The 27,619-nt window shown below is 42.1% G+C and overlaps 2 protein-coding genes across 4 annotated transcripts in view; both read left to right on the top strand.

Annotated features, from left to right (window-relative positions):
* Positions 1-20,240, top strand: part of Gpbp1l1 (GC-rich promoter binding protein 1 like 1) — a 40,864-nt gene extending 20,624 nt beyond the window's left edge. For 2 of the 3 annotated variants that reach the window (XM_041651822.1, XM_041651823.1), the window contains exons 6-12: positions 6,712-6,784; positions 8,259-8,452; positions 13,762-13,902; positions 14,501-14,683; positions 16,092-16,216; positions 16,909-17,011; positions 19,374-20,240. In XM_041651822.1, the coding sequence (XP_041507756.1) occupies positions 6,712-6,784; positions 8,259-8,452; positions 13,762-13,902; positions 14,501-14,683; positions 16,092-16,216; positions 16,909-17,011; positions 19,374-19,526 (972 nt within the window). In that variant the 3' untranslated portion in view covers positions 19,527-20,240. The remainder of the gene's footprint in view (positions 1-6,711; positions 6,785-8,258; positions 8,453-13,761; positions 13,903-14,500; positions 14,684-16,091; positions 16,217-16,908; positions 17,012-19,373) is intronic. The other variant, XM_041651824.1, reaches the window with a different exon arrangement.
* Positions 20,241-23,334: 3,094 nt separating this feature from the next.
* Positions 23,335-26,873, top strand: Ccdc17 (coiled-coil domain containing 17). The gene is made up of 13 exons (XM_041651135.1): positions 23,335-23,508; positions 23,584-23,661; positions 23,765-23,936; positions 24,014-24,176; positions 24,271-24,351; positions 24,437-24,555; positions 24,745-24,855; positions 25,064-25,191; positions 25,274-25,371; positions 25,500-25,703; positions 25,837-26,038; positions 26,108-26,224; positions 26,448-26,873. Exons 1-13 carry the CDS (start codon positions 23,335-23,337, stop codon positions 26,607-26,609), a joined length of 1,809 nt encoding a protein of 602 aa, XP_041507069.1. The 3' UTR covers positions 26,610-26,873.
* The last annotated feature ends 746 nt before the right edge of the window (positions 26,874-27,619 follow it).

The following is a 27,619-nucleotide window of genomic DNA, read 5'->3' as shown; positions in this document are numbered from 1 at the left end:
GAAGCTTTTAATGCATAGTTAAAAACAAATAATGTCTTGTAAAAATATAGGACTCTATTTTCTCTTGTCAGGGTCTTACTTAGTAGACCAGGCTGACTTTAAACTCACAGAGATTCATCTGCCTCTGCCTCCAGAGTTCTGGGATTGAAGGTGTGCGTTGCTGCCATCACCACAGGACCCATTTGAATTTATTTCTGTTTATTATGTCTTTATCATAAATGTTTGTTTTTCTGTGAATTTTGTTCTTTATTTTGTAAAGTAATTATATTTTGGCTGTTAATTATAGTCAGTGAAATTTGATGCTAAGACTATATGTTAATTTTATTTATTCCATTTATTTGCTATAGATGTATAAATGCACATATGCCGTGCACATACATGTATTGAGGACAGCTTGGAAGAGCTGGTTTTTCCACTGTGTAGATCCTGGGGATTGAACTAAGTCATTGGGCTTGATGACAGGCACCCTTAGCTACAGAGCCATATTGGTTAGTCACAAGAGCATTCTTTAAAATTGATATATTTTCATGTGATCCTATGATGTATGTGTGTGGGCATGTATGCAATAGTACAAATTTATAGAATTCTTCCATCTTCGCTTGAGATCCAGGGATTGAACTCAACAGCAGCCAAGTATCTTTACCCACTGAGTTCCTTTCTGGTTCCCTTCTAAGAACTTTAAAAATAGATCTGATTTAAGCAAGTATGTCCGGTATATTACCTTTTTAGCATATTATCACTGTCATCTTTATTCAATAATTTACACCATTTTGAGTGGGTGGGTGGGGATTAAAATACAAACCAGGCATAGTGACACAAGCCTCTGATCCCAACACTAGAAGGCAGAGGCAAGCAAATCTCTACGATTTAGAGGCCTGCCTGATCTACATAAAATCCCTAGTATTCTGTTCTAGAACAAAGCTCCTACTGAGAACAACTGTCGGCAATATAATTGCACACAGACTGAAATAATAGATGAAGTTTAGACAAAAGGTTAGAGGTAAAAAATCAAATAAAGTAAAAAATAAAGAGTTAGAGGTAGGCATTAAAGAAACTAAAGCCAGATGTTGTGGTGCACACCTTTAATCCCAGCACTTAGGAGTCAGAAACAGTCGGATCTCTGAATTCAAGACCAGACTAGTCTACAGAATGAGTTCCTGGACAGCCAGGACTACACAGAAAAACCCTGTCTCAAAAAACCAGAAGATAAAAAGAAAACTTGCTCTCACAGAAGATCTAGGCTTAGCACCTACATGGTGGCTCAAATTTATCCTAACCCCTAGTTCAGGAGATAAGTACCCTCTATGACTTTCTTGGACACAAGGTAACCATATATATGCAGGCAAAGTATTCATCTACTGGGCATGGTGATACACTCCTTTAATCCCAGCACTCAGGAGGCAGAGGAAGGCAGATCTCTGAGTTTAAGGCCAACCTGATCTACAGCATGCTTTCCAGGACAGCAGAGATCTACACAGAAACAATAGATAATTCAATGACTTCTGGCTTGTTTATGCTGGTGGAAACATGCACATAAGTAAATAAAATTTATTTTATTTATTTATTGATTGATTGATTGATTTTTGAGACAGGGTTTCTCTGTAGCTTTTGGTTCCTGTCCTGGAACTAGCTCTTTTAGACCAGGCTGGCCTCGAACTCACAGAGATCCATCCGCCTGCCTCTGCCTCCCGAGTGCTGGGATTAAAGGTGTGCGCCACTACAGCCCGGCGTAAAATAAATTTTTTAAGACGAGAACTTAAAAAAAATTAATGATACTTTAAAAAATGGAAGATTTAACCCAGCGGTGGTGGTGCATGCCTTTAATCCCAGTACTTGGGAGGCAGAGGCAGGTGAGTTTGAGGACAGTCTGGTCTACAGAGTGAGTTCCAGGACAGAATCCAAAGATACACAGAGAAACCCTGCATGAAAAAAACCAAAAACAACAACAACAAAAAAAATTAAAAATGGAGATTTCAGAAAACAACGTAAAATAAGAAAAACAAGAATGAATGCTAATTTTTTTCAGTAATTAGGAAAAAAGAATTTCTTTTAATAATGAAATTAGACATGAAAATTTAGAGAAAGTAAAACAAGTTTGACAAAAGATTAAGGGCATATATAATAGGACACAATTTAGAAAATGAAGGCAAAAATAATAGCTTAAATGCTGAAAAGTGTAATTTAAGGTTTTTTTGGAAATAGAATAAAATTTGAGGCTATAAATTGAAAAAAATTGAGCCATATTGTCAATACTAAAGTTACTAGGCATAAACAAAAAAGAAAAATACCTTTTATATATCTAAGATTTTGGTTTGTAAGAAGGAAAATCAGATACATTTAGACAATAGCCCTTTGTGCAACAGAGAAGTAAAATTAGTAAAGAAAATACTCAAGGAAAGAAAATAGGAGCCTACAGTTTTACACACTATTAAGTGTATTCTCTGTTAAATGGTCACAGGTCTGCATCAGTATTTAAGAAAGATATGCAGAGGGGACAGCTAGGGCTGAGGGTGGTATATAGTCAAGAGAAGGTCAGTTTAGCTTTCCATCAAGCCACAGAAGAGGCATAGTGGCACCCTCTGTGTAACCCCAGCTTGGTGAGGAAAACAGCTCCAGTGGTTGACTAGCCAGCATAGGCGCCAGGTTAAATGAGAGACCCTGTTTGAGAGCAACAGAGAACCCAACATCAGCCTCTGACATTCAAACCTGTACACAAGGATGCATGCACACGTGTATACCAAAGACAGAAACAAACCAAAGTCTTGGGATATTGTTTCTTAACTTCATGACAATATTACTAGAGAATAAGCTTCAGACAATCAGAAAGATGTCAACAAAAGACGAATGTTCACTGTGAGGTCAGTGTCTGTGGTTAGGACTCAGTAATAGAGTTCATATTGTCATATGTGAGTGGTCTCTTCTGGTTCCAGCTGATTCCTGAACAGAATCAGGAACTGGTAATACTTAGATTAAAGACAGAGTACTTTTCTAGCATGCACACACTGTCTTTGATAAATGTATATGTGTGTATGTCTATGAATTAACAGAATACAACATATAAAAACTATAGTTCCTAAAGTGGAGATACTGTATAATTAGTTTTGAGGAGAAAATAAGAAAAACGTGTCTGAGCTGGGCAGTGGCTCATGCCTTTAATCCCAGTACTCGGGAGACAGAGAGAAGCAGATCTCCATGAGTTTGAGGCTAGCTTGGCCTACAGAGTCCAGGACAGGCTCCAAAGCTACAGAGAAACCCTGTCTCAGAAAAGAAGGAAGGGAGGAAGGAACGAAGGAACGAAGGAACGAAGGAGAGAGAGAGAGAAAGAAAAAGAAAAAACATTTCTGAAGGTTCTAATGTTTTCTGTGAAATACTGGCATTGCTACTCAGAGACTATTGTATATATCATACATAGTCTAAAGTAGGTGAGTATAATAAGATAGAGAGGCTCCTGCTGCAGGAGGATCGAAGCTATCTGGCCTTCAGGTTTGAGCTGGAGAGATGGCTCCATAATTGAAAGCACTGGCAGCTACTGCTGAGGACTCGGTTCAGTTCCCGGCACTCACCGGGCAGCTCACATCCATCTGTGACTGTAGTTCCAGGAGATCTAACATACTTTTCTTGCTTCCACAGGCACCAGGCATGCATGTGGTACACGGACATACATGCAGACAAAAATACCCTTTAAAATAAACACAAAACCCAAACTTGAACCCAACTTTAACAGGATTGGAAATTTCAATAAATTATTAGTTATTTGTCTTTAAATTTGGTTGTTCCTATAAAAACAAATCAAATCCCCGTATCAGTGGACAACCTGGTACCTAGCTTGTGGTCTTAATACATTTGTGAACAGTGTATTAAAAGATAAAGTATTTTTTCATTCTACATATGAAAGAATTAAAGGCTACTTAGGGTCTGTCAAAAAGATTCATGGGCCAGTTTGCTGGGTCCATGGATAAAGTTCTCTGCCACCAAGCCTGACTACCTGAGTTCAATGCCTAGGACCTATGCCAAAGAAGAGAAGTGACTATCAAGTTGTTTTCTGAAGTGCACATACACTGAGTGGCACATGTCCTTACATACATACATAGACACTCACATACAAGATAAGAATGTAAAAAGGTGTTTGGAGAGAGGTGGCCTTAGCATTTAAGCTCTTGGAGACGACCTGAGTTCAGTTTCTAAAACCCACATCAAATGATTCACAATGACCCATAAGTTCAACTCCAGGAGCATCTAAGGCATCTGGCCAACACAGACACACAAGCATACATATAATAAAAATAAACTTAAAAAAAAAATCAAAACTGCCGGGCAGTGGTGGCGCACGCCTGTAATCCCAGCACTCGGGAGGCAGAGGCAGGCGGATCTCTGTGAGTTCGAGACCAGCCTGGTCTACAGAGCTAGTTCCAGGACAGGCTCCAAAACCACAGAGAAACCTTGTCTCGAAAAAACCAAAAAAAAAAAAAAATCAAAACTGGACCTGGTGATGCACACCTTTAATCCCAACACTTAGGGCACAGAAACAGATGGATCTCTTCAGTTGAATGCTAGTCTGGTCTGTGGAGTGAGTTCCAGGACAGCCAGCGCTACACAGAGAAACCCTGTCTCAGAAAAAAACAAAATACATACATAAATAAAAGAGCAAAGAGATTTTTACTGATCAGAAATGGGATGCTTATCTGAAATTATTTAAAGATAACAGTTTATATTACATCAAATATAGTTAGATCCATGAGTTCATAATTGTACTTCTTTCACCATAGGAACGATAATGTAAATTTTAACTTATAGAAAGTGTTTATAGATGCACACCTGGGAAGTAAAAGAGAAGAAATGATTCCTTAAGTTTAGCTAGTTATTTTTAGAAAGGAAGGATTTGGGTAGAGAGGTAAAACTTACTAAGTATTGCTGGTTTAGTCAGTAATGTATTTGTTAATGAGTGGTAGTTGAAAGAGCTTTTTGCCTGTTTATTTATTTTTGTGTGTCTGAGTGGTGTGCCAGGGCCAGCATGTGAAGTCAGAAGGCTGCTTATAGTAATTTCTTTCCATTGTGGGATATTGGGATTTTATACTTGGGTAATCTCATTTTTAAACTGCTTTAAAAAAAAAAAAAAAAAGCAATCAGTGTCAGTCTCAAGGTGGTGACCCAAACCTCTAATCCTAGCACTTCAAAGGCAAAGGTAGGCAGATTTCAGAGTTCAAGGCTAGCCTGGTCTACAGAGTGAGTTCCAGTACACTCAGGGCTACACAGAGAAACCCTATCTCAAAAAAACCAAAAACAACAACAAAAGAAACAAACCAATCAATGTGCTAGATAGGTAGTTAAAGGTTTAAAAGTGCTTAGTGCTCTTGCAGAGGGCCCACGTTTGACTCTCAGCGCCCACATTGGGTGGCTTCTAGTCCAAAGAACTTGGTGCCCTCTTCTGGCCTCATCAGGCACTGCACTCAGGTACACACACACACACACACACACACAATTTAAGTTAAATAGATGTGTAATGAGATTACAGATACTGCATAAATAGGGACCGTATCTTAGAACTATAGATAGAATATAATTTAAGAACATAGGCCCAGGAGATAGTGCTGTTACCCTGATTTAGAACAGTTTCTACTCTGGACACCATTGTGTTTAATCCCTTCTATCCTCTATAAAATTAGTTAAGTCCAAGCTAAACTTGGTTTGATGTATTTATTGAGCTTTCAGTTCTTGGAATCATACTGTCATCACCTGTAATTGAACTTCTCATTTCTCTGCTAAGGATTTATCCAGCCCCTTTCAGTAGTCCTTGCCCAATGTGAATTTTTATTATAGTAGAACCTTTTATGATACTTACTTGGTTATTAGTTTTATCTTTTTAATGATGAATGAACCTGTGAGGACTGGGGCTATTTTAATTGCCTTTGTATACCTTATATAATCCTGGAATATAGTTTCTGTTCTAGTGCAGTCTTATAACTTCAGTGAATGCTATGCACACATTTCACTGACGATGTTACTCTCCTTGAATATGAGGAAAATACTAACATTCTTGTTTCTATGCCTCCTTTTGCATATTTACTCTATTGAAAGATAGGATGCATATTTGTAGTGTGTGTGTGTGTGTATAAGAAATCCCATGACAGCCGGGTGGTGGTGGCGCATGCCTTTAATCCCAGCACTCGGGAGGCAGAGGCAGGTGGATCTCTGTGAGTTCGAGGCCAGCCTGGTCTACAAGAGCTAATTCCAGGACAGGAACCAAGCTACGGAGAAACCCTGTCTTGAAAAATCAGAAAAAAGAAAAAAAAAGAAATCCCATGACAAGCCAGGCAGTGGTGGCGCACGTCTTTGAACCCAGCATTCGGGAGACAGAGGCATGAGGATCTCTGTGAGTTCAAGGCCAGCCTGGTCTACAGAGCAAGTTCTAGGACAGGCTTCAAAGCTACAGAGAAACCGTCTCAACAAAACTTAAAAAAAAAAGAAAAAGAAATCCTATGACAAAGGAAGTACAAGCTAAAAATACCATAGTGTCGATTGATTTTAGATTTTAACGTAATTTACATTTTTAAAATATTTTTAAATTTGTTGGTTCTGATAATTTATAACTTTTTGGTAGCTGTATTTGTTAGTTGTACACCCATTTAGTGATGGCTACTTTGTGAAAAATTCCAAAGTGATGAGCTTTCTGTATCTGTCAATCATTAATACCCCCCTCCTTTTTTATTGTAGCCTTCTTTGAATCCAGAAGCTGGCAAACAGAATCAGCCATGCAGACCTTTTGGGACCCCTTCTGGAGTATGGGGTAGGTAGATTTTGCTATTTTAAAAGACTGTTTGATTTTTTTTTTAACAGATTTATTTATTGTGTATATAGTGTTCTGTCCACATGCATGTCTTGTGAGCCACCATGTGGTTGCTGGGGATTGAACTCAGGACTTATGGAAGAGCAGCCAGTGTTCTTAACCTCTGGGCCATCTTTCTTCTAATCCTCAAATTCTTATTACTGAGTAAAGGGGGAAAAATATTATTTTAGTTTGTTTGTTCTTAAGTTAGTTTTTGTTTCTCATCTTCTTGCCTAGGGTAGCTAACACCTGTTAGCTCTTCACGAAGCATCCACAAAGATAGAGAATAGTCTGTCTCCTTAAAACCATCCAGGCGTAGTAATTGTAGTGGAGACAGAATAGACCATTGGAACCTTGCTGGGTCCTGATTAAGACTTGGGTTTTTGTTGGTGGTTTTAACTTAAATTAATTTGTTTTTGTTTTTTCTTTTTTTTTTTTTTTTTACTTTATGTGCATTGGTGTGAAGGTGTCAGATCCCAGGGAACTGGAGTTACAGAGTTAGTAGCTGCCATGTACTTGCTGTGAATTGAACCTGGGTCCTCTGGAAGAGCAGCCAGTGCTCTTAATAGTGAGACATCTCTAGCCCTAAAGATTTGTTTATTTTTAGAAGAGAGGGGTGTGCCCGTGTGTCTGCGTATATATTTAGGATCTCTGAGTTTGGAGACAGCTTGGGCTCCATAGTGAGTTTCCAGGCTAGCCAAAGCTACATAGTGAGACTATTAAAAACAAATTAAGGGACTAGAGAGATGGTTCGGTTCAGTTTTTAAGAGTACTGGCTGCTCTTCTAGAGGACCAGGGTTTGATTCTCAGCACCTACATGGCAGCTTGAAGTCATCTGTAACTCCAGGATATCTGATATCCTCCTCTGACCTTCACGGGTACTAGGTATGCATAAAGTATGCAGACAAAACACTCATGCACATTAAGTAAACAAATTTTTTAAACTTTGAAAAATTTTATTATTTTTTCCTAAGGGACATGAACATATGCGGGCATGTACAAAGGCAAGACTTGGTCAACTTTGGGTGGTGGTCTTCACGAACCATCTACCTTGTTTTAGAAACACTGTCTCATTGGCCTAGTATGCTAGGCTGGCAGGCCAGAGAATCCCAGGGATTCACCTATCTCTCCCCTCCAATGATAAGTTTGCAAGAATATGCATCTGTTTTGTTTTGTTTTGTTTTTAAACTCATGTTCTGGAGATTAACTAATATACTCAACACTTGCTCGATAAATATTTCACCAACTGGGCTGCTTCTCTACCTACCCATACTGTTATTTTTCAAGATATTTGTTAAATGAACACAAGGTAATGTTTGTCCCTTGGTCTCAACTTCATCACCTACCTATGTTGCAGGAAAGACTATTACCTAAACTTTTCTGTGTTACTTACAAATTTGACTTTTTTGTGTGTCCCCACTCTTATATTTCACAGAAAATCCACCTAGTGCCAAGCAACCCTCAAAGATGCTAGTCATCAAAAAAGTTTCCAAAGAGGATCCTGCTGCTGCCTTCTCTGCTGCATTCACCTCATCAGGATCCCACCATGCAAATGGGAACAAAGTGTCAACCATGGTCCCAAGTGTCTATAAGAACTTGGTTCCTAAGCCTGCACCACCTCCCTCTAAGGTATGAGCTTTGAGGTTTGATAATAAATCATATACCATTATATATATTTATATTTTCTGACAAAATTATTCATTAGATACCCAGTCAGTGCCTGTTACATGTATATGATTATACTCTCATCACCAGACTCTGCCAGTGCCAACTCACCAGTTTCATTTTGTAAGCTTGTCCCTTTAATAGCATGAAATCTGTCCTATCAGTCAGCTGAACACCTCGCCTACAGCTGAAAATAAAGATGATTGTGAGCCACCTAAATGGTTCTGGGAACTGAGCTTCTCTTGAAGACCCCCTTGTTCTGTTAACTACTGTGCCATCTCTCCAGCCCTCCTGTTTATTTTTATATGTGTTTGGTTTTCAAGGCAAAATTTGTCTGTGTGTCCTTCCATCTCCATCATTGCACGGCACTGGGTCCCTTCAGTTGCAGCACTCATCACATCAGTTCATTTTCCTCCTTTATATGGAGCCTTAAGGCTGAAAATACTTTTATTTCTAGTACACTTAACTAAAACACATAATTGCTTGGATGAGTTTCACTCTGTATTGATTCAAGTGAAATGTCTTGCTTACAAAGAGCAAGCCCTAGTGAGCAGCAGTTCACTTTCCATCCTGCACAATTGAATCTTCTTGTTCCTTAAGAGCAGTACAAAGGCGTAACTGTTAGGCTCTTTCTGTTGTAATTGCTGGATATAGTAGTACAGGTTTGAAATTAAACAGCAGATTTTTAAGACCCTTAAGTACATTTCAAATAAATTAAATACTAAATACAATTCATAAGCGCAAGATTGGTGGAGACTGTGATCATCCATCAAGGTTTTACTAGAGAGAGAGAAATTTCACGGACCTTTGGAGAATGGTAGGTAGATAGCCAGAGTTTGGAAGTGTTTGACATTAAAGAATTGGTGATTACAGAAGTTCTAAGACCAGCAAACACTAGACTGGGACATTTTAATTACCCTCAGCATTGGAACGTAATTTTTTTGTTTGTTTTTTTTTTGTTTGTTTTGTTTTCTTAATGTGTATTTTGTATATTATGCATGCATATGAATGTGTTTGTATGTAGGGACATGAAGTTGCTGATTTAGTCTATCAGTTATCTATCTAACTAGTCTATCAGTTAGTCTATCTCAGGATTCCCTGTGTCTTCCTTCTGGGAGCTTGAATTACAAGGGCAACCAGATCTGCAATGCATTTGCATAGATGTTTTCTTGGGTACCTACTCTGGTGTTGACACTACTTTAGCAGCTAACAGCTTATCCAGTAAATCTCTACCTAGTCCCATGACAGTCATTATTACAGTAAAAATAAAGATCAGATTATCTAGACAAGATGATAGATGGTAAGGAATTGAAAAAGAACTTAGATGTTGACACATCTAAGACAGACCAGAAAATTATAAATCATACATAGAAAAAATGTATTAATTTTATCACAGAAATCCTGAGCTGTTTACAGTAGCAGTAATGCTCATCAATACTTGTCACTTGCTGGCAAGTTGAGGGAACTCACTTGGATCAGACCATTTGTTATGTTGCACTCCTTTTACCCCAGCATTTTAGAAGCATAGGCAGGCAGATGTTGAGTTAAAGTACAGCTTATGAGTTTAAGGGCAGGTCTATATAGTGGGTTTGGGCCAGACAGGTGGGCCTTGTCTTCAAACAGTTTTTCCTGTTTGCAGCTAGAAAACTTTTGGTGACTTGAGGTCTTAAGAGATAGAAAGTGGCAGGTATAATGGCACATACCTACATTTGAGCCAGAAAGATTGTGGACTTGAGACCAACCTAAGCTATATGATAAGACCCTGCAATGTAGCTTGGTAGTAAAGATAAATGAAGCAGTAAAGAAATCTTTAGGCAGCAGCCATTGGGACAACTTTAAATGCTTATGAAGGACTGGGAGTGCTGCTCAGTGCTAGTCCTCGACTCTTATATTCAGAACTCTAAATTTAATTCCCAGCCCTACAAAGAGAAGCCGTTCAAGGATAGTGGTCTGTTTTAGCTGAGTACATCATGGTACAGTTTTTCAAAGTTGTAGAAAAAGTCTGTTTACCTGTGGTGGTCATAAGGAGATGATGGAAGAAGAAGAAGACAGGAAACTGATAACCTCTTCAAGAGCTTACCACTGATTATCTAACTACTTCTACTGGCTGCCTCAAGCTACTAAAATTCTTAACACTTTCCTATTGCTTAGGGACCAAGTCATCTACATGTGGGCTTTTAGGGCTTATTTTTAATATAAACTGTGATAGTTACCATCCTCCCCTCTTGGTTTTTTTGAGACTGGGTTTCTCTCTGTAACAGCTCTGGCTGTCTGGCCTGCCTCTGCCTCCAGAGTGCTGGGATTAAAGGCCTGTACCACCACCGCCCGGTATAGTTACTTCATTTATTTACTTGTTTTTTTGTTTATTATGTGTTTGCACCCGCATATGTGTGTGCGAGCTTTCATTCCATGGCACTTGGGAAGGTGCAATGCCAACTTGTCATAAGTCAGTTCCTTCCTTCCACCACGTGGATCCTGGAATTTGAACTCGGGTTGTCAGGCTTGTCTGTAAGTGCCTTCACCTGCTGAGCCATCTCATCCACCCTACAGCAGTTATCTTTGTAAGGTATTTAGGACACTTAGTCTTCTGCTGTACAAGGAAAAGAACACATTCAAGCGAGAAGAGCAGATGTTATAATGAGACAGTCTAGGAACTAAAGAGATGGTCAGCAGTTAAGAGCGCTTGTTGATCTTCTAGAACAACCTTGTTCTCCACTGAGGTGACTCTCAACCACCTGTAGCTTCAGTTCCAGGGGATCCAGCATCTTCTGACATCTGCAGGCACTAGGCATGCCGTGTGTTACACAGACATACAGATGGGCAAAAATACCATATGCATAAATAAAATTTAAAAATTGTGAAAAAAAATTAAGCCATCTAGCTGCAATGCTAACAGCAGACAAATGTCATTTTGCTCTCTTTGCTCTGGGGGAGGTTTCCTAGGTTTTCATTCTCTTTCTTCCAATACACAGAGGTGTAGGTACATAGTAGAGGTGGTAATCTTCGACTTCGAACTTTTCAGTGAGAAGTAACTGCCATTTTATGAAGTACATTAAATGCCAACATAAATAGTGCCTATTACCAGCATAACAATCACACTTTACATTTTACCCATCCTTAAGTTCAATATCCAGCAACCACGTGGTGACTCACAGCCATCTATAATGCATTCTGGTGCCTTCTTCTGGATTCCATGGCAGGCATACATGCTGGCAGAACACTATATACATAATAAATAAGTAGATCTTAGAAAGAAAGCTGAAAACCATAGTTGTTAATGAAAGTTAGCTTACTTTAGTGAGCTTTTACTTGATCATATAATAAAAAGTAGGAGACATTAGGAACAGTGGTACTTGGTCGCTATGGCTGGAAGATGACAAGTTCCAGATGCTGTCTGGAGGCATGGTTGGACCAGTCATAGGGCAACTATCTATCTTACTGTGTTTAAAATCACCGAAGACTAGATTAGTGAAAATGTTTTTGGTTTATTTTTTGAATGTGTGTATGAATGCTTTAACTGTACATATTTCTGTACATCGCCTGGTGCCTGTAGAGGCCAGATGGTTTCAGATTCCAGGAATGGAGTTATAGACAATCCTTGTGAGTGCTGAGAATGGGACTCTGGGTCCTGTGGAAGAGCAGCCAGCAGTGTTAATCACTGAGCCATCTTTCCAGCCCAAAAGACAGGATTTCTGATGGCACACAGGTAACCTGTGATGGGTAACGGAACACAGGCATTTTAGTTTTTTCGTAAGTGTAAGAAAAAGAGTCTGCGGCTGGAGAGAGTTAAGTACTTAGGAGTAATTGTACTTGCACAGGACCTGGGTTCAGTTCCATACATTTGCATCACAGTCATCCGTAATTCCAGATTCAGGGGATCCAAAGTTCTGTTAGGTCAGTGTCTCCAGCTTCTTAGACATCTTTTTGGAGACTTTCAGATAGTAAAAAAGCAGTAACACATACTAATTAATGAACAAACTGCCTGTGTTGTCCTTAGTAGTATTCTCTAAAAAATAAACATAATAATCATTCATGGTTGTCTTAAGAATTAAAGAATATGGGAGTTGGCAAGAAGGCTCAGTGATTAAGAGCACATACTGCTCTTGCAGAAGACCCAAGTTCTGTTGCTGTCACCCTTACCATGTGGTTCACAACTTCTGACTTCCTCCAGTTCCAGTCGATCCAACACCCGTGTGCATAAACACAAAAATAAAAGTAATAATTTTTTAAAAAAAGAGCCAGGCAGTGGGGCTGGAGAGAAGGTTCAGCAGTTAAGAAACTGGCTACTATTCCAGAGGTCCTTAGTTCAGTTCCCAGCAACAACATACATGGTGGCAGAGCTGGGTGGTGGTGGCTCAAACCTTTAATCCTAGCACAGGAGGCAGAAGCCTGCAGATCTCTTGAGTTTGAAGCCAATCTGATCTACAAAGTGAGCTCCAGGACAGCCAAGGATACACAGAAACCCTGTCTCAAAAAAGAAAACTGAAATATTAAGGCAACCCCCAGGTAGGTGCTAGACATGCCGTACAATGTGTTTTCATTCCTGAAGCTGTTGTGCCGTCTCGACAGCCCACATCCTAGCGTGCATCACAGAAGGGAACAGTGCTCATGCCTACCCTTCCTCTTTCATGTTGGTCTCTTGGTTCTTTTTCATTCTTGAGAATAAGTACTTTTGCACTTACTTCTATCCCACTCTGTTGACCTGTATCATCATCTTTGATCTCTTTAGACAGTGTGATTGACTAAAATAATGGGTTATTCCATATTTTAGTCTGTTAATAGTTGTTAACTGTGCTGTTAATAGTTGGCGCCATGGCCAGACCCCACAAAACTGAGCCAAAAAACGGCCTCTGGTCTCACACAAGGACTGTATGCCATTTATAATATACATCCTTGCATAGAACTAGCCTATCACTATCAAAATCTCTAGAAAACCCCATTTTTTTTTTCCTGGTGTGCTTTGTGGAAATTAACAATCACACAAAATTACAAAGATGTAGGGGGTTGTGAATGAGTGGAAATTCTCCTTTCCATGCAATTAAATACTTTGTGGACTAGCCTGGTAAAGAAAGCTGCTAAATCTGCCCCCACACACCTCATGGCCTTTCTGTACCCCATCTGCTTAACTCAGAAAGGTTTCACACATGTTGACAGGTAAGCTCAGAGAATTTATATTCCCGCATAACATTTCACATTCTATTTTTGATTTTGCAATCTATGCTCCCATTTGTGTGCTGCTTTTGACTGATTTTTTTTTCTTTGTTCCCTTATAGCCCAATGCATGGAAAGCTAACAGAATGGAGCACAAATCAGGATCCCTTTCCTCTAGCCGGGAGTCTGCTTTTACCAATCCAATTTCTGTTATTAAACCAGTGGTACTAGCTGCTGGTGTAGTTCTAAACTCTCCCAAAGAGGTGAGTAAGGATAACTGTAGGGCAGCCTTTTTTGTATTTGTTTGTGACTATTGGTGTTTTGCCATTGGTATTGGGTCCCCTGAAACTGGAATTATAGTTGTGAGCCACCATGTGGGTGCTGAGAATTCAACCCAGGTTCTCTGGAAGAGCAGTCAGTGCTCTTAACCACTGAGCCATCTCTCTAGCTCCTCTTTTTTAAAGAGAGAATTTTATGTTGCCCATGCTAATTGAGAATGAGTGCCCTTCAGCATCTGATCCTCCTGCCTCTGCTAAAATCCAACAAGGAAAAAAAAGTCAGTGTATGATATAAACCTGTATAATCAGTGTCCCACAAAACTAGTGTTTTGACAGTGAATTGGTTTGTGGGGAGGTTTTATTGTTTCATGTTTATGGGTGTTTTGCCTGCATGTATATCTCAGATCCCCCTAGTTACAGAATGTTGTAAGCTTTCCCATGGGGTTCTGGGACTTGAACCTGGGTCCTTTGGAAGAATAGCCAGAGCTCTTAACCATTGAGCCTGTTTTTTACACAAAAGACAAAAATCAGTATGGTATACAAAGTAGCTCGGGGACTCCTAGTTTTTGCCGTTTACTGTTAGGAGCAATCTGTGGTGTTTGTCCAGAGTCCCTCCAGTACCACCCCTCCCATTGAGATCAGCTCCTCCCGCTTGACCAAGCTGACCCGCCGAACCACGGATAGGAAGAGTGAGTTCCTGAAGACTCTGAAGGATGAACGGAATGGAGACTGCTCAGAAAACAGAGACTGTGACAAGCTGGAGAGGGTAAGAATGTGGAATTGTTTGCTGTACTCTGTATTGTTGTTATATGTGAAGTTTTTTTGATTGTTTATTCTCGTTTCTGTTTTTTATGGCTTTTGGTTTAAGACAGGTTTCTATGTGTAGTCCTTATTGCCCCAGAACTTAACTCTGTAGATCGGGCTGTCCTTAGAGATCCGCCTGCCTCTGCCCCCTGAGTGCTAGGTTTAAAGGCGTGCACCACCACCAGCTAGTTTTTTGTTTTTTGTTTTTTTTTTTTAACTTTTTTTCCCTTAAGTGCAGGTGGGTATGTCCGTGTACAACAAAAATCCACTATTGGGGCCAGGTACTACTTGGAAGTTTCAGGCATCAAACTCAAACCATCAGGTTTGGTTGCAAATGCCTTTACCCAGTGAACCATCTTACAAGTCCTTTTTGTTTTCTTTCTCTTTGGGCATCACTGTGTACTCATGGCTGTCCTCACTCTCCATCTGCCTCTGCCCTCCAAGCGCTGGGCTCAAAGGCGTGCACCACCTCACCCGGCCTGACCTTGATAACTTTTCTCTATAGTTTTATTGGAAGGAGCATTTGAATGTGAACTATTTTACATTAACATGTAGTATTTAAGAATAATTGTATTGGGGTTAAAAATGTGTGTCACCACTTTCAGTCCCTTAATTAAATTGTTAATTATCTGAATGTTGAATTTTTAAGTGTTTTTTTGTATATCATAGAGAATAAGGTTTTTAACAGATAAGGAGTGCTGGGTCTCGCTATATTATAACCCATATTGGCTTTGAATTCTTGATTTTGGTTCCTCTACCTCCTCAATACTAGGATTACAGGCATGTGCTGTCATGCTGTATCGTTCTCTAAACAGTGTCTTCAACAGAGCAAAACTTGCTTTTAATGAAGTTGTTAAGTATTGTGTGGATTGTTCGTGTGGTGCTTTATCTGAGTCATTGCCATGCTCAGCCTGTGCTCTCTCCTGCACATCTTCGGTTGTTCTGTGCACTGTAGATTTAGATCAGTGACCTTGTGATGAAGTCCACGCACACACACCCTTAGCATTGCATGTTCAGGATCGTTTGACTCCAGTTAGTTTATTGGCACAGCAGATCTCGATTTTTAAATGGACAAAACTGCCAGGCGGTGGTGGCGCACGCCTTTAATCCCAGCACTTGGGAGGCAGAGGCAGGAGGATCTCTGAGTTCGAGGCCAGCCTGGTCAACAAAGGGAGTTCCAGGACAGGCTCCAAAGCTGCAGAGAAACCCTGTCTCGAAAAACCAAAAAAATAAATAAATAAATAAATAAATAAATAAATAAATGGACAAAACCTGCATAGGTCGAGAGTGAGGTGTGGTCTGGGAAATATTCTGGTTGCTTATCTTGCCACAAACGATCATTGAAGCAAGTCTGTCCATCCTTATTACAGTTGGAGGGCAGCCACACACCTGAACCAAAGGAAAATGGAGAACAAGATTGTCTTCAGAATGGACTTTCTCTACCCATTGTGGAAGAAGGGGAGGTCCTGTCCCACTCTCTGGAAGCAGAGCACAGGTGCGGAGAAGATGAGTGGTGACCTTAAACATACTTTTAAAACTTGAGAGGTGTGACCATGAGATCCTCCTGACTTACTCTTGTTAGCCTAGGTTAGCCCTGTTGCCCACTGGGCATTCTCTGAGTTTAATTTCAGACTTTGTTTTGGGAATATAGTCAGGGCAGAGGAGACCTTCCACAGATGTGTTAGTTGAGCAATTACTGTAAAATCTCTTTAAAGGGCTTTGAGAAGCCTGGGAATCCTATATATGCAAGCAACTGTTTTAACCAAAGGCTTTATGTATTGAATAGTCTGCCTTGTTACTACTTCATAACTGTAATTTTGCTACTGTTATGAATCATAATGTAAATATCTGATGTGCAGGATATCTGGTATATGACCCCTGTGAAAGGATCTTTTGACCCACAAAGGGGTTGTGTCCCACAGTTGAGAACCATTGGTCTAGAGGAACTTGAGAGGTTCCTGAGGTTATGAGAGAGGCCACAAAGCCATGAGATTGAAAACGCTGTTAACCAGGAAGAGTGTCCATTTAATTATGAGCAACTGAGTAAATTGTCCTACTATGAAGAATCAAAATTCCTTCTGTAACATCCGTTGGACTTGGGCAGGCATTCCCCATGGTTGCTTGTAGGCTTCATGGTCAAGCTTTACCAGCATTATGTTCTCTTCGCTGTTGTTTTGCCTCCTCCAGGTTATTAAAAGCAATGGGATGGCAGGAATATCCGGAAAACGATGAGAGTTGCCTTCCACTCACAGAAGATGAGCTCAAGGAGTTCCACATGAGAACAGAGCAGGTACGCACCATCCCTGAGCCTTCCCCGATTGTCTTTAGACAGGTTCTCACCAGTTGTGGTGGTGATACATGACTTTAATCCCAGCCTGGTCTGCATTGAGTTCCAGGACAGCCAGATCTACCTACCCAGGGAAACCCTGTCTCAAAAAACAGAGGGGCAGGAGAGATTGGCTCAGCGGTTAAGAGCACTGACTACTCTCCCAAAGTACTGGGTTCAGTTCCCAGCACCCACATGGCAGCTCAACTGTAACTTCTGTTGCAGGGCTTCTGACACCCTCACTCTGGTGTGCATGTAGACAAAACACTAATGAACATAAAAATAAATTATTGAAACAAAAAAACAGGATCTCCTTATGTAGTCCTGGTAGTTTGAAGCACACTGTAAACCAAGCTACTTTGAGCCTACAGCAGTCCTCCTACCTGCCTCATAGCTGCAAGCTCACAGCCATGTGCTACTGCAGCTGACAGGAAACCCTAAAATTGAAAGACTTAAACTACCACTGTAGAAATAGGGTGTTGGGTGTCAAACTGGTGTACAGTAGGAATCTCACAGGCCAGGCCCGTGAGCAGATTTGGAAAATAACAGGTTCCATGCTCACAGCTCTTAACTCCTTACCAGAACCACAGGGTTGCTCTGATTCTTTAGGAAAACCATCCCTGTCCTAGCATTTTGACCAGAGCTAAGGAACCAAAAAGCTTATGTAAATTGACTTGGTTAATGCTTGGAATCTAACAGAGTAAAACATTACCAGATCCAAGGTTTATAATACAAAAATTAACAAAAGAAATAACATCTCTACAGACCTCATTTGTTTCTCTCTGCAGCATAGACAGTGGGCTAGAGAGAGATTTCCAGGTAGTTAAGAGGGCATTCGGTACTTGCCTAAGACCTGAGTTTGATTCTTGGCAGCCATATTGGCTCACAACCACCTGTAACTCAAGCTCAAAAGGATTTGAGGTGTCTAGCTTCCATAGATACCACACACATAATTAAAAATAAAAATCTTGGCTGAAGTCGGACCAGGATCTGTCACTGGTGCATGAGATGGCTTTTTGGAACCCGTTCCCTATGGTGAGATACCTTGCTCAGTCTTGATGCAGGGGCAAGGAACCTAGTCCTGCCTCAGCTTGATATGCCAGGGTTTGTTATCTGCTCTTGGGAAGTCTTATGCTTTCTGAGGAGTGGATGGTGGGGGGTGAATAGAAAGGAGGTGGGAGGAGGGACGGAGCTGTGGTTGGCATGTAAAATAAATAAAAGATGAGAAAAATAAATCTTTGCTGAGCAGTGGTGGCACATACCTTTAGTCCCCGGCATTCAGGAGGCAGAAGTAGGCAGGTCTCTTGAGTTTGATGCCATCCTGAACTAGAGTTCCAGGTCAGCCAGTATGGATACACAGAGAAACTCTGTGTGTGTGGGGGGGGGGGGGGGTAATAATGATAATATTTAAAGCATAAGTGATACCTAGGAAATCTCATAATGGAGCCAGTGTACAGGCTGACATAAGATTTTACCACTTACAACTGTTTGAAATAGGGCTCTAAAACCCCACAGACCGTACATGCTTAGACTGTGGTTTTGTGGTGGTGGGTTTGTTTTGTTTGGCTTTGGTTTTGTTAGTTTTGGTTTTCGGAGACCACATTTCTTTTTTTTTCTTTTTCTTTTTTTTTTTTTTTTTTTGGTTTTTCGAGACAGGGTTTCTCTGTGGCTTTGGAGCCTGTCCTGGAACTAGCTCTGTAGACCAGGCTGGTCTCGAACTCACAAAGATCCACCTGCTTCTGCCTCCCGAGTGCTGGGATTAAAGGCGTGCGCCACCATCGCCCGGCTGAGACCACATTTCTTTGTGTAAGAACTTTGGCTGTCTTGGAACCCACTTTGTAGATTGGGTTAGCCTCAAACTCACCAAGATCCACCTGTCTCTGCCTCCCAAGTGTTAGGTTTAAAGGTGTGCGCCACCACTGCCCTGCTTAGACTGTGACTTGATTGGATGACCCAGGTGTAGTAGCATACATCTTCAGGCTCAGCCCAGCACTTGAGCAGAGGCCAGCATGGTCTACTTAGGGAGATCCAGGGCTACATAGTTAAGACCCTGTTTCTTTTTTTATTTATTTATTTATTTATTTATTTATTTATTTATTTTGGTTTTTCGAGACAGTTTCTCTGTGGTTTTGGAGCCTGTCCTGGAACTAGCTCTTGTAGACCAGGCTGGTCTCGAACTCACAGAGATCCGCCTGCCTCTGCCTCTGCCTCCCAAGTGCTGGAAATAAGACAGATGAAATCCTTGTAAGGTTCATCTTTGCATTTAAGTTTGAAAAGTTCTTCAAGAGATGTTAGAAATGTTTTCTTTCTCTCCTATGTTCCATAGCTACGAAGAAATGGGTTTGGAAAAAACGGCTTGTTGCTGAGCCGCAGTTCCAGCCTGTTCTCCCCGTGGAGAAGCACTCTGAATGCAGAGGATGAGGATTCCGGCACAGAAACAAGCAGCAGTGAGACGTCAGATGATGATGCCTGGAAGTAGAAATATAAGTGCTCACCGTTGACCTGCCCCACTGAGCTCAGCTTTGTGTTTAGAGAATATAAAAAGTGTTCTTTTCCTTTTCTTACGTTGTTGAATACTTCATGCACAAGGGAAATAATCATATCCCAAAGAGAGAACAATTGTCTTGCTTAACTTTTGTTGTTATTCTTTGTTATCTGCTTAATAGAGAGACATCTGTGTGGTGGAACTTTTTAAGCACACACACAGTACCTGTGGGGCCGTGCACAAGTGGGAGCTGGCAGTGCAGAGATGCAGGGAGATGCTGCTGACCACAGCGCCCACTACCAGCCCTTGGGCACTCACCCCTGTGCTCAAGCAATCATTGTCAATGACAAAGTGACTATTGAAGTTATAATTGTATTAAATTAATGCTAATAATTTGGATATTTTATTTTTGGCTGCTCGGGCAACTTAGCCCTTAACCAGGCATATGTGGTTGTTTTTGTTTTATTTTTTTGTTGTTGTTTTTTTTTCTTTTTGGGTACAGCTGTAAAATATTTGGATATAGGAAATGTTATTCTTGCAGCCTTGATATTCAGGGTGGATTGTAAAATATGAATTTTTGTGAGATTTCAAAGATTAAGATTATTTTGATAACATTATTTACAGATTTAAAAGATGTGGTTGTCACAAGTCTGTTGAGGGGAACTACTGCATAAAATAACTAACGTGGAATAAATATTTTGCATCAGTTTGGATTGTCCTGTGTAAGAAATATATTTTTTTTTTTTAAATTAGAGAGTGGATTCTTTCTTTAGGGGAAATATTTTTAGAAGTCTGGGAGAAAACTGAATTCAGCCCCACCTAAATTCCTGTTCCTTTTAGCAAAAACTTCGATGCAGAAGAACCTGTGCAATAAATTATTCATAATAAACTACATTTTCTTTCCTGAAAGAATGTTTTAGTGCCAAGGATTCACCAGTGTGCATGGGTTTGGGTGCTTTCTGCGTGTTTTAAAGGAGTTCTGACTCGGTTTCCTACTTCCTAAGAACTGGGAGCCAGGTGGTGGTGGTGCTCATCTTTAATTCCAGCATTTGGGAGGCAGAGGCAAGAGTTTCTCTGTGACAAGAGTTCCAGGACAGTTAAGGCTACACAGAGAAACTCTGTCTCAATAAAAAAAAAAAAGAAAGAAAAAAAGAAAGAAAAAAACTGGGTGCATGGGGCATGATTGAGCCATGTCTGGCCAGTGGCCAATGAAGTTCTTTTAGAAAAGATGGAAACTTAGAACAAAGTTCTGTGTGCTAAGAGCTAGGTATCCATCAGAGCATCCTTTTGCTGTCCCTAGTAGATGCAAAGCAATATCATATTGATGAGACAGGGATGGACGATATATAAGCTGGAGTGCCATATTTAAAAGAAACGGTTGGCCAAACCAGAGGAAAGGAGAGAGGTGAACATAGCAGGACCCGGAAGGTAGACTGGCGAAGAGCATGCGGCAGCCTGTGCTGTTGTAGTGCAGTATCATTAAGGGAGCCATTTGCAAATCTTAAAGATGACCATCGAGATGGATTAAGGTACTTCTTGCCCTGTGTCTGACAACTAGCATTCAATCCCTGGGATCACGAGGTGGTAGAAGGCTAGAACTGACTCCCACAAGTTGTTCTCTGAGTTGTACATGTGCCTACAGCATGTGTTGCAGAATATTATTTTAAGATGTGTTAATTTGTTTATACTGTGGAACATTTAATGATGCAAAGATGTATTTGTGTTACACTTGTTTTATTATGTGAAGCTGTGATTCTTTGGCTGTCCAATAAAAAGCTGAACAGTCAATAGTGAGGCAGGAGAAAGGATAGTCGTGGCTGGCAGGCAGAGAGTATAAAACAGAAGGAGCAAACAGGAGGCAAGAAAACAAGAAGAGGGGGCTGGAGAGATGGCTCAGTGGTTAAGAGCACTGGCTGCTCTTCCAGAGGTCATGAGTTCAATTCCCAGCAACCACATGGTGGCTCACAGCCATCTATAATGAGATCTGGTGCCCTTTTCTGGCATGTGGGCATACATGGAGGCAGAATGTTGTATACACAATAAATAAATAAATCTTTAAAAGAAAAGAAAACAAGAAGAGGACATTGGGGTCCCGACACCCAGTTCCCAAATAAACTACACACATTGAGTCTTAGTCTTACAATAAGCCTTAGCTTGGCTTATTTTTAGCCAGCTTATCTTAAGTTATCCCATCTACCTTTTACCTTTCTCTATTTCTGTATGTATACCTTTCTTTACTTCTTTCTCTGGCTTGCTGTGAAGCTGGGCGGCTGGTCCCTGATGTCCTCCTCTCCTGGTTCTGTCTTGCTCCTCCTTCTCTCCTATTCTCTGCCCACCTGCCCTGCCTTACCCTTTCTCCTGCCTAGCTATTGGCCGTTCAACTCTTTATTAGACCATCAGGTGTTTTAGACAGGCAAAATAACACAGCTTCACAGAGTTAAACGAATGCAACACATCTTTGCATCGTTAAAACAAATTTTCCACAGTGTAAACAAATTAGCACATCTTAAAATTATACAACATCCAGGGGTTCCCTCTTCTAGCTTCCTCAGGAACTGCATGTGTTTGGTGCACAAACATACAAAATAACAATATACACAACAACAACAAAAAGCACCTTTAAATCAATGAGTTAAGAATGTTGTTGGGGGGGGCTGGAGAGATGGCTCAGTGGTTAAGAGCACCGCCTGCTCTTCCAAAGGTCCTGCGTTCAATTCCCAGCAACCACATGGTGGCTCACAACCATCTGTAATGAGATCTGTGCCCTCTTCTGGCCTGCATGCAGAGTACTGAGAATACTATATACATAATAAATAAATAAATCTTTAAAAAAAAGAAAAAGAATGTTGTTGGGGGCTGGAGAGATGGCTCAGTGGTTAAGAGCATTGCCTGCTCCTCCGAAGGTCCTGAGTTCAATTCCCAGCAACCAGTGGTGGCTCACAACCATCTGTAATGAGGTCTGGTGCCCTCTTCTGGCCTGCAGACATACAGACAGAATATTGTATACATAATAAATATTTAAAAAAAAAAAAAGAATGTTGTTGGGGAAAAAAAAACATCAAACTTGGGGTTGAGAAGTAGACAAAGATTAAGGCTTAGCCATTTACCAGTTTGTCTTCATAACAAATCTAAGTTGATCTTTTTCTCTTTTGGAATTGAGCTAAATTGAGAGTATTTTTTTACACACTTCGTAACTTGTTCCTCATTTGGGGTATTTGCGGCAAACACCTTCAGGACCCTATCTTGTTTAGAAAAGGAGTGCTTTGGTAACTGCTTACAATCCTGATAGATGTACAGATGATTTCACCAGTCTGATTCTGACTACAGCTGGAGCCCGGTAATTCTGTGTTTGCTTAGAGGCACACAGATTGCAGCTTCTGGTGTTCCCTGCAGTGGAGAAGAGCACTAACTTGAATCCTGTCCACTTCAGAGAACATCAGTGATACAACACTTGCCTGCCACAGGCTATGAAGTGATCAAAGTGATATGGCCCAGTTAGGCAAAGGTGCTGCCTTTTCTGTAAGGAAAGAAATCGAAGTTGCTGCCAAACTTGGCCAAACTCATGCAATCGATGGAACAGACTGAGACTTTCTCAATTGGGGCTCCTCCCAAAGGTGGCAAGGGACATTGTTCTGGCCTGTCTAGGCCTGTACTTGCTGCCCAGGGAGCTAGGACTCCTCCCCAAACATAAACATAAATTTGAAGATCTTGGAGATTTAAGAGTTGGCCTTTTCTCTCTGTTCTTTCCCTTTTGCCATACCCTCTAAAGGACTCTACTGGTGTCATTAACGGATCCCATCCCATGGCCGATTACTCTGGGGAGTCCGGATTTCTGCCTTGCAAGTCCTGTGACATGGTTTTCCGCTCCTGGCCTTTGTTGGCCACCCACACCCAGCGATTCTGCATTGGTCGGCTGACTCCGGAGGTGACACATGGAACACAGCCTTCAGTAGCCATGGAACAACGGGGCACCACGGTAAGGGTCGTCAATGGTTGGGGTAGGTTTTCCAGCAAGCAGGATTCTCAGGAGTCTTCTTCTCCCTGCCCCCAGATTGTGGCACAAGAGCAACAGAGCCATCCAGAGCAGGAAGAGGCCAGTAAATCTGCTCTAAAGAGGTTGACAGAGGAGGTACACACCCACCTACACCCAACATAGATACAAACTTCATACCTGTAGGTAACACTTGAGGGAGATCACCCAGTTCAGAGCTAGCGGGTCCCATTACCTGCAGGTGCAGTTGCTGAGACTGTCCCTAAAGGAAATGCGCCCCTGGGCGACTGAGGGTGCCACCTCGCAGACTGCAGGGAGCCCTGGCGAGAGGCTGCGTACATTGCAGGGAACCCGCGCTAGGCGCGTGGCAGAGACAGAAGCACAAAGCCAGGCCCTGGAGCTCCGCGGAGAGGGTGAGAGGTAGGGAGGCGTCGCCGCGGGGCCTTGCCGCTGTGCTAGACTCACCTGACTCGGCCCCTGTCTCCCTCAGAGCTAAAACGGCGCCTCCTTGGCGTAGCGGGACCCATGGGAGGACTACCCGCGCCATTCGGCCTGCAGCGCGAGCTCCGAGAACTCAAGGCAGAGGCCGGCCGGACACGGGGCGCTCTGCAAAGACTGGGGGCGCGCATATTAGCGCTACAGTCACAGCCCCGGTGAGACTCCCGCGGAACCTTGCGGAGCGCGAGTGGGGTGGGGCCTTGGACTCGGGATTGGTCGCGGGTCCGTGACATCACCTCTCTGCGTCAGCATCCAGAGGGACTCTTTTAAGGAGGGAAAGAGATGTCCGCCCGCGCTGGTCAAGCCAGGAACACTGCCTGCAGAGATCCAGTGAGGTCCCGAGCTCGGGGGGTGGGGTGTAGGGGCGGGAGGCTGTTCAGGCTGGGGAGACTGCTTTTTGCTGCCTCCTTGCTAGGGCCCTACGTGAGGCCTACGTGAGCGGTGGTGGCCGGGACCCCGGAGTTTTGGACAAAATATGGCAGCTGCAAGTGGAGGCATCAGCCCTGGAGTTGAGGCAGTGGCAGAATCGCAAGGGTGAGCAGGAGGAGGGCAAGCCTAGAGAACCTTTGCACATTGAGGTCCTAGGCTTGGGAGGAGAAAAGGGTGTGAGGGAGGGCACCACTAGCGTGGGAGCCGCCTGATAAATTCGGACTTGCACAGAAAACCTTAATGTTGGAGAACTACATAGAGTAAAGGATGACACGTCACTTTAATTCATCTCAGAAAAAGTAACTGCCATCTCTGAGGAGCTTCTAGTGGTGGAAGCCGAAAACCGGCTCTTGGAGGCAGAAATACAAGCCTTGCAGAAGAAGGGCCTGAGTCTGGCGCCCTGGGGTAAGTGAAAACCCAACTCCTTCCTTGCCCATACCAAGATACTCAACCCAGGAGAAGGGGTGAAGGGTCCATGCCTGCAGAATGAGGCCCATGTGTGTATCATCGTTTTGTGTCTATGTACCTATCCTTGTGCCTTTTGTATATAACTCTATTTTACCGATTTCTTACTTCAGTTCCTCTAGCTCAAACCAACCTTTTCTGTTTCTAGGACCCAGGGAGCCTCAGCTCCTAGCTGATCCCTGGCCGCACCTGAGTAGAAGAGGTGATAAATCCTTCCTCCTTCCACCAATGCCCAGTTCAACAAATGTCCAGAATTTCCATGACACTTCAACATCTGTGAGGAAACTGGCAATCCTGGCATGCAGTTTGGGGAGTATGGGCAATTTGCAATTCTGTATGGTTAAACTCTTGTCCACAGCAGATAGTTAATGGAACCATGACAAGGACGTTAGGTCTGGATCGCCACTTCTTCCTACCAGCATCCGATGCTCTAGGCCCTGCACCGTATGATACTGGGTGAGGGCAGCTCTCTCCTTCACAGCCTCTTTAACTCAGCCACTACTGACATTTAAGTAGACACACGGGACTACTGGGGGTGGGGAACGGGAGGATTTGATTTGTGTGCTTAGATTTGTATTCTTCAGGGCTGGCCTTGTCATTTTCTATGACTTCCTTTGGGGCCTTGAGGCTTCTTGGGTTTGGGTGCAGCTATTGACAAGATTGGTCCAGGATGGACAGAATACAGGAGAGACCACAACATTGCCTCCAGCCCTTTGCTTACCACCACCGTCAGCTCCTGGACCTATGGGCAACTGTGCCATCCTTGCAAGCAGGCAGCCTGTACCCAGGTCAGTCACTGTTAGTAATGAAGGCCTCACCTCATTGTTAAATCTGTACGCAGGTGCTCCTGGGGGCTCAGAATGACAAAAGCCCTAAGAAGGTATTTTGGCTTAGTATTACATGGCATTGGTTGTTCTACAGATTGCCTCCATCACCACTGGTATCTTTGATCTGTGAACTACATGCCTGGCAGAGTGTTACATGGGCACCACAACCAAAGGCTTGGGCCTCACTATTGCTATTTGACCAAGATAAGCAGATGCTTAGTGGGCGTTGGCGCCTCCCACTTCAGGTCCTTCCTCCTAACTCCAACCTCAGTCTTGGCCAGAATGAAATTCCCCAGGTACGTGTGGAGGGTAGGGACTGGGTCTACTCCAAGATTCAGATGGAGTACCACTCTTCCTTTTCCCAGGCAGGTCAAGCTGAGCTCTTTCTGAGACTGGTGAATGCAAGAGACGCAGATGTCCAGACATTGGCAGAGATCAATCCAGCAAGTGCCCATGAGTACCAGTTCCAGTACCCACCACTGGTAAGAATCCACTGCAGCTAGAAAGTATGACTGATCAGCTTCTATTAGCTAGTATGCATCAGTAACTATATTAACCCATTTGATCCTTAAAATTTACCCATTAAACACTGTGTAGCAGAACCTGCTTCTCTGTGACTTTGTCCACAATCTTTTTACTAGTTCTGCTTAAATTAAAACAAGAACAAAAAAAAAAAAAAAAAAAACTACCTTTCATGTTCTACAGGTATCCAATCCATCTTCACTGGAAACCAGTTCCTTCTCCCACAATCCTGGCTTTGTAGACCCCCAGCCTTCCACAGAAGAGGCTTTCGTCAGTGGGATCCCACCAGTTTTGACCCAAACCCACCAAGTTTTTGAGACAGAAGGCCTAGTTCTAGACTTGTAGCTTTTTTTTTTCTTTTGGTTTTTCGAGACTGGATTTTTCTATATAATAGTCCTGGCTGTCCTGGAACTTACTCTTGTAGACCACACTGGCCTCAAACTCAATAATCAACCTGCTTCTGCCTCCCGAGTGCTGGGAATAAAGGTGTGCGACACCGCCTCCCAGCCTGACCTGCAGTTTTGTTTTTTTTTTTTTTTTTAAATAAAGCCTTAGATAAATTCCAACCAAGCCAACTAGGTTTTTTTCTGTACATTTTCCTTTCGCAAAACAGATTGAGGAGTAAATGATTTCAGATATCCACAGTAACTGCCTGGCATTCAAATCTCTGAAAATAGCTAGGTTTTACTAAAGCTAGCTTTATTGTCAGATTTCACTACAGTCCCAACTTCGTCAGTACTTCTAGACAGAAATCTATCCATCCACAATCCAAAGCTTCCTGAAGATTTAGGTTCCAGCCAAGTAGATCATGTACTGGAATGGCATTCTGAACAACTACAAATCCAATCAGGAAAGATCTTGTACTGGTCATATCAAGTCAATTCCAACTGGAAAGATGGAGAAACTTTAGGACTCAGAACAATAATACAATGTTCAAAGTCAGGATGAGCCCAAGCCTTAGTGACCAGCCCAGAGAAATAATTTGTGAGAGGAAAAAAACAAACAACACAAAAACTGTCATTTCAGCACAATGCCATCCGCACTCAACACTACTTTGCCCCCAGGCTCTATGCTTCTCCAACAGCAATGAGGGGGATCTGTTTCAACACTGGCCTTTGAAAGAGCCAGTGGAGCCGGGTGGTGATAGTGCATGACTTTAATCCCAGCACTCTGGAGACAGAGGCAGGCAGATCTCTGCAAGTTCAGCCTGGTCTACAAGAGCTAGTTCAAGGACAGGCTCTAAAACTACTGTGAAACCCTGTCTTGGAAAAACAAAACAAAAGAGCCAGTGAGCCAGTGTAAGGCAGCTCCCACTTCCTGCACTCAATGGGATGGCCTTTAGCACCTCAACTAAA

Source organism: Microtus oregoni, unplaced genomic scaffold (assembly GCF_018167655.1).
Source record: "Microtus oregoni isolate MIOR12 unplaced genomic scaffold, Mior012 000005F_ref0000423, whole genome shotgun sequence".
NCBI lineage: Eukaryota > Metazoa > Chordata > Mammalia > Rodentia > Cricetidae > Microtus > Microtus oregoni.
This window is presented reverse-complemented; position numbering and strand designations above follow the sequence as displayed.

Coding starts and splice junctions, on each gene's coding strand:
- Ccdc17 (XM_041651135.1), top strand. CDS start 23,335: ATGGCCGATTACTCTGGGGAGTCCGGATTTCTGCCTTGCAAGTCCTGT. Junction 23,937..24,013: donor CCTGGAGCTCCGCGGAGAGG/GTGAGAGGTAGG, acceptor TGTCTCCCTCAG/AGCTAAAACGGCGCCTCCTT. Junction 24,856..25,063: donor CCTGAGTCTGGCGCCCTGGG/GTAAGTGAAAAC, acceptor TTCTGTTTCTAG/GACCCAGGGAGCCTCAGCTC.